At 30.7% G+C, this 6,707-nt stretch overlaps 1 protein-coding gene across 1 annotated transcript in view; it reads right to left on the bottom strand.

Annotated features, from left to right (window-relative positions):
• Nucleotides 1–901: 901 nt before the first annotated feature.
• Nucleotides 902–6,707, bottom strand: part of LOC134710710 (claspin-like) — a 34,632-nt gene continuing 28,826 nt past the window's right edge. Inside the window, exons 25-32 of the mRNA XM_063571101.1 lie at nucleotides 6,194–6,237; nucleotides 4,850–4,979; nucleotides 4,408–4,526; nucleotides 3,887–4,014; nucleotides 3,549–3,618; nucleotides 2,957–3,048; nucleotides 2,097–2,243; nucleotides 902–1,770 (exon numbers count right to left, since the gene is read on the bottom strand). Coding sequence (XP_063427171.1) covers nucleotides 1,648–1,770; nucleotides 2,097–2,243; nucleotides 2,957–3,048; nucleotides 3,549–3,618; nucleotides 3,887–4,014; nucleotides 4,408–4,526; nucleotides 4,850–4,979; nucleotides 6,194–6,237 — 853 coding nt within the window. The 3' untranslated portion in view covers nucleotides 902–1,647. The remainder of the gene's footprint in view (nucleotides 1,771–2,096; nucleotides 2,244–2,956; nucleotides 3,049–3,548; nucleotides 3,619–3,886; nucleotides 4,015–4,407; nucleotides 4,527–4,849; nucleotides 4,980–6,193; nucleotides 6,238–6,707) is intronic.

Here is a 6,707-nt window from a genome sequence, read left to right as displayed (position 1 = left end):
TTTTTTTGAAGGTCATTAAAAAAAAAAATTGAAAAAAAAAAATGGATTGATCAAATATGTACATTCACACACATAACTAATCGTCTTTTTTTTATTCTCAATTTATTTCTTCTCTTTTAATGATGTATCTTAAGTTTGTATTGAACATTTTTATTTTATTTGAAGCACACAATACAAACATTGATTGTAACTTTCAAATGATGTACACACATGGTAAATAAAACCTGATATATAACTTTCTTACTTGACAAACTCTTTTAATATTGTACAAAGCACAATGTAAAGTAGATTTTATTTCTTGAGCATAGATATACTTTTAAAATTAGTTGACAATTTGATTGCTCAGTTCACAAGATATCTGCTTCCATAATAAAAATTCTGGACATTAGGAAGCTTACTCTCTCTCTGAGTGATTGTACAGTAAACTTGCAAGCGATTGTACAGTCAATAAAAATATCCTACATGGAGAAAATTAATATATTTTGATTTCTACTGGGACAATGGCATTGAAACTTTCAGACAGGTAAGACTATATATCAGAAAAGTTACAATTGAAGATTCTGGTAGCAACCGTTGATTTTTCTGTTTATTTGACATTTTGGATCGCTGTTGTGTGACAATTTTGATCGTTTTACACTGAGCTCCACCATTCTAAGGAAAACGTTTGGATGCATATATCTTTCTGATTATTTTATTGGTTCATAGTTACATAAAGAATGTTTTAGCTACCAAAACTTTTTTATATAGTAACAAAAGAGTTCATCAAAAGTTTTCATCAAGCAACTCATTATTTTTCAAATGTCAGAGCCCCACTTATTGACAGTCTCCCAAATTACCATATTATTAGAAAACAGTACAGTTCCATTCCAACACTGTAAACAATGCATGGTAAACAACTAAGAACTAAGTAAAGCACTTTAATTCACTGTATTTTTAAAATTTTCATACTCCTGATATAAATATATATATTTACATAAATTATACATGGCATATTTTTACAATATAAAATGTTACATGATATTTTGGTACATTATTCACCTCAAATAAGTACAAATATAATACAAAGATACTTTGACAGTCTTTTTCCAGACTCATAAAAATAAATACATGACACTAAAAGAAACAAAGAAAATTTTAACTCACAACTTTTTTTCTGTGAATTGTGATTCTGCACTGTGTACAAATAAAATATTAACATTAATTCACTTACGGATACATTGAAATTCTCCAATGTAAATTGTCCTTATATTATGATAGCAATAAATTAAAACATCAAAATGAAATCACAAATATAAAGAGATTTAGCCATTTTTTAAGGCAAAATAACTTCTTTATCAATAGAGGTTTCTTCTGAAGTTAAGTTCTTAAATATTTGTATGATGCGATTCTAAATAAATTACTGACAACAGTTTACAGTTTCAGGTTTTAGGATAACATTAAATCTGTACATCCAAACTCTATTTGGAGTAGTTGCATAAGTTTTAGTAGAGTATTTCTACTTAAACATTCCTCAAACTGAAATGAAAGTGTCATTGATGAAACAAATATTGTTTTAAAAGTCATGAATGCCCAAAAAGTCAAACTGCTTATAATGAATTCCAAGGCTTGAAGCCACATACAGAGATCTTTGAATTTGGAAAAAGATCATTACAAATGATTAAATACACTACTCTGTGAAAATGAAGCACTTCTATCTAATTTTGGTTTCTTTGCAGCTGGTTGCATGCTTGTTGATCGCTTGACTTTAGGTTTATCAGGAGCTGGCATTGCCTATAATATAAAATGGCAATCAATATATCATTCTTCAAGTGTATCTAAATAAAAAAAAAACTTTAATCTTTCAATTGTGTTTTTTGCAAAATGTATATAATCATGAATAATTAATAATGAAGGCAATTTTTTGTCACAAGACAAGATCTTATCATGGTTAACCTTGTAAAAAATCGCTCATGAATGCAAATAGTATCACTTCTGAATGGAAATATAGGATTAATCTCTTAATTTCAAACAGATGAAATCACTCTGGATAGCAAATAGAGTAAATCACCCTAGAATGCAAATAGAGGACACATGCACTAAATAACAAAAAAGTTGACCTGAGAATCTTTATCAGGGGAGATTACTTGGAAGGTAAATTTCCCAGAACTCCTAGCACCTGAGGGATTCACTGTTGGTTTTGCCATGTTAGTAATCTTTGCTAGAGTATCTTTATCTCTACATAAAAATGATCCTCTTCTTTGAGTCTGAAAATATAAATATGATGAAAATCAGATATAAATGACTACTAAAAAATGCCCACACCCCTATATTTTAACAAAGCAGTCATAGAACATTACCTGCACCAAATTAAACTAAACCAATTGTTAAGGAAGTATTTCTATTCCTTACAGAAAATTGACATGACTCTAAATTCCTAATTGCTTCTACTTCTTCCTCTGGGGTGAAGTTAATTCTTAAAGACCTTTTAATAACTCCAGATGAAAATGAACAACAAATGTGCTCTTCCTCAGATTAATCAACATTTTTTTACAATTGAAAATGTCTGTATTAAGTCAGGAATATGACAGTTGTTGTCCATTCATTTGATGTTTTATTATTTGATTTTGCCATTGGTTTAGGGACTTTCTGTTTTGAATTTTCCTTGAAATTCAGTATTTTTGTGATTTCACTTTTTTCATTAACTCATTTAAGTCTTGCAAAATTTTGTCTCCTGTATATCATAAGCCTTTTTCTTCAGTTGCCCAGTCATGCATTGAAATTTTAGTATGTTAACATGTACACATATTTAAACATTTTTTTAAAACTTTTATTCTTTATAATTTAACGGCATGCTTAACTGTCAAATATTAAATGGTCATAGAAATTGTGTGTATACCTTTTCTACAGAGTTGACAAGTATACTCTAAAAAAAAATGCAAATATCATATTCTATATTTAAGATATATTGAATACCTACAGATGATAATTTTGGGACTGGTAATACTGTGGACTGTTTCCCTGTTTTAGCAGGAACAGGTTCTGGTTTCTTTAACAATGTAGAATCAGAATCTGTAAAGAAAGCACATCAAGTCAGTAATATATTTCTTGACTGCAACTATTAAAGGGGTATAACTCTGACTCAATGATCAGGACAAAATAATACCTTACATTGATTTCATATTCTTGGTACATACTGAATTCTAAACATCAGAAATCAAACAAAACTTTCAGCACAAACAAAAACTCAATTTCCATAAAAAAATGAGTTTCAATATCAAACTATCTATAGTTTCAAAATAGTTTATTACTTTTACATTTCATAAATGATGGTGGCCTCAATTTTTGCTTTAGGATGAATGTGATAATGGCAAATATTTTCCCTATTTACATTCATCTGAAAAAACTAAAGTATTTCTGTCTTCAAAACCTTTTTTTCTTTTAAAAGTTTCATGGTTTAGTCTTGTTTTCTCCTTCAACTTATGGTTAATGGTAGTATCTTTTGGTATCTTGGTTTTTATTTGTCTTATTTTTTTTTTATTCAAACTTTTTGACAGGATGACACTACATACCTCTTCTCTTTAGAAACACTTTTCCTAATTTTAAGAACTGACTATCTTCATCTTCACCTTTTTCATTCTCCTGAAATTTATAAGTCTATTATTAACCATTATTATACAATAATGCAACAGGTTATGAGCATCACAATATATAAAACTCAATCTACTTTTGGCAGGAAATAATTTTCTATATGTCAACATAGTATACATTTATCGAACTGGCATGACATGGGTTGTCATTGATTAGCATATTTCTATCAATTGAACAAATATTGCATTAATTTTTCAACCATTACAGTCCAGTATATTTTATTTGCAATTTTGAATTTACAAATAATCTGAGTTCTAACCATCTGCTGTTCCTGTAGCCATTTTTCTCTCTCAAATCTATCTTTCCTCCATTTGGCCTCCTCTCCTTCTTCATCTTCTTTCTCCTCATCAGACTGATCATAAAACATATCCTGCTGTGTGTCATCATCTGTTGGGTGAAAAAAAAATTGACTATGCATTCATTCAAATTTTGTGGGGTTTCACTTTTTGTGGCATTCATGGGTAAAGGTGAAACACAGATTTGAATGTTTAATGAAATACATATCTTTTATTGCCTTGTCAGTAGGGACAGATTTTAACTTTAAGATGAAAATCAATTCTGAAGAAAAATATAAAACTTTTTGATATATGGTACAATTCAGCTGGTATCAGATATGACAGTAATACCACAAATTAACTGGAAAAAATATATCTAAATTCAACCAATCTTCATCTAGTTCTTTCAAAGCTTGAAAAGTATTCAGAGAAAATACTTGGCACAAACTATGAAGTTTTTCAACTCTAAAAAAACAAGTTTATAAGAATAAGATAAAATATTTACCAATTCCACTCCACTTAAACCTCCTTTGCCTGCCAGCATCTGAGTGTAAATCTCCATCAGGGAGGTACATTTCCTGGAATCTCATTAATTCTCGTTTATCATCATCTATCAATTGTTTCCTGTAAATATAACAAACTTTAAGACTTCAAGTTATTTCATACAAAGTCTTTGATAAAAATTATGTGAAGCCAATATTTACAGATTATTTCGCTTCAAGTGTAATATTGTCAATTCAAGAATTGGAATATAAAAATTTTTGTTCAAACCCTAAATAATGTCCAATCATTGAGACTTTTTAAAAGTATCTTTGAACCATTTAATCTTATGGTTGCCTAAATATTATGTCCTATAACTGAAAAACTTTTAAGAATCCTTTGACCACTTTATCTGAAGGTAGCCTATATTTTATCACAAAAGCAATGTCTTCATGGTTTCAACTTACAAATGAGCTCGACCCACTTGGTCTCTAAGTTCATCTTCTGTGGCTGTGACATCAGCATCTCCTAATTCTGCCTCCATTATATCATCTTCTTCTGCTAGATCTATGTTCTCATCACTGTCATATTCACTACCTAAACAAAATACAACAAACACATTAGCATGGGGGTCTCATTGGGGGATGCCAATCCCGGATCCCGCTTACTGTTTTGTCAGATTCCCGTATCCCGCTTACACTATATATGTAAGCCATTCTCATATTTTGTCATTTCCCGGGTCCCCCAAGACCTAATTTCCCGTTTTCACAACATAATTATTTGACTTTCATGTGTCACGCTTACAAAAAATCGGCAATCCCGCGTCCCGCTTAGACCCCAATGAGACCCACTAGCATTACATCAATTCAAATTGCTGTGATATTCAATATCTGTATAAATCAAAACCCAACACATTTTCATAACAATCATGTTTCGTAGCCACAAAGATTAGTCTGTGATTTAGATTATGGCTATTTGAAACAAGTTAAAGAATATTTTAATAGTTGTCTCTGAAGGTGTAAAAAATAAAATCATGTTAGTAGATTACAATTTAAATATAGCCTTTTTCCCAATAACAGTGAAAGGAAAGTATCTATCCCGCAGTGATATTGTTTGCCTTAAATTAGTAGAGAATAAAGGCTTTTTCCCCTGGAGAAAAATCCCAATTTGAAAAAAAAATGGCTGAAAATTATTCCCAAAAAGACCACTTTCTCCCCAAACAGTGCAGTCTTAGTAGTATTTGTGCATTAATTCAAATGGAAAAACACTCATTTGAACATTTTTCATGCCCAAAATGCCTATATGTGCAGATTTGAGGATCTATTTATGTATAATCACTGACTATAAGGGGTCTTATTTCAAAGCAAGAGTTGACTCTTGAAAGGGGCGGTTACGTCGACCCCAGGAGTCGGTAAATTGAAGTTTCAGTCAAATTTGAGGTTTATTTTAAATTTCCCAATTTGATGGAAATGACGCATATTTTCCCAATAAAAAAGGGCAGAGGTAGTTTTGGAAAAAGCCAACAATATCACTGAATTCCCTTTTCCAAGTCTACCAACATAACTCAATGTAATAGCTATAAGCATTTTTTCCCCCAGAATATGCATGAAATACTTATTACTAATCAGAAAGAAACCAAAAGTTATTGCTGTTTTATGTTCTGTTTTTCAGTAAATGCAAATTTTTAGTACATAACGAAGTGTCATATGTGATCTAATCATGGCCATATTTGTCAGACTGTGTTTCTCTATTTGGTTGCCTTATTCTTTTATTCCCATCAATAAAAATAACAATATGTTTGCTGTACAAACCTGACAATTCTGCTTCCTCATCCACAAACTCTTTCCTGATTTTTCTACAAAGAAAAGACCAAATAAAAATATTTATTAATTCACGTTCCATTCAAATTTATGAAAATAAAAACAAGTCTCACAGTAGGACAGAATAAGATGATACATCAAGAAATAACCAGTGAAACTGCGAGCTACTGTCAGCTGATGATACCCACGCCGCAAGTGGATAATATAAATAGTGTAAAAATATGCAAGTGTTCTGTAAACAGGAAGTTGTCTAGTGATGAATCTGAAAGCGCATCACACGGTATAGCTGACTTATATAAATCCTGAAACCAAATTTCAGAAATCCTTGTATTGTAGTTCCTGAGAAAAATGTGACGAAAATTTTCAACTTGGCTATCATGTGTAAAATCATACAAGTGTTCGGTAAACAGGAAGTTGTCAAGTGATCAATCTGAAAACGCATCACACGGTATAGCTGACTTAGATAAACCCTGAAACCAAATTTCAGAAATCCTAGTATTGTAGT

This window comes from Mytilus trossulus, chromosome 3, assembly GCF_036588685.1.
Source record: "Mytilus trossulus isolate FHL-02 chromosome 3, PNRI_Mtr1.1.1.hap1, whole genome shotgun sequence".
In the NCBI taxonomy this organism is placed as follows: domain Eukaryota; kingdom Metazoa; phylum Mollusca; class Bivalvia; order Mytilida; family Mytilidae; genus Mytilus; species Mytilus trossulus.
This window is presented reverse-complemented; position numbering and strand designations above follow the sequence as displayed.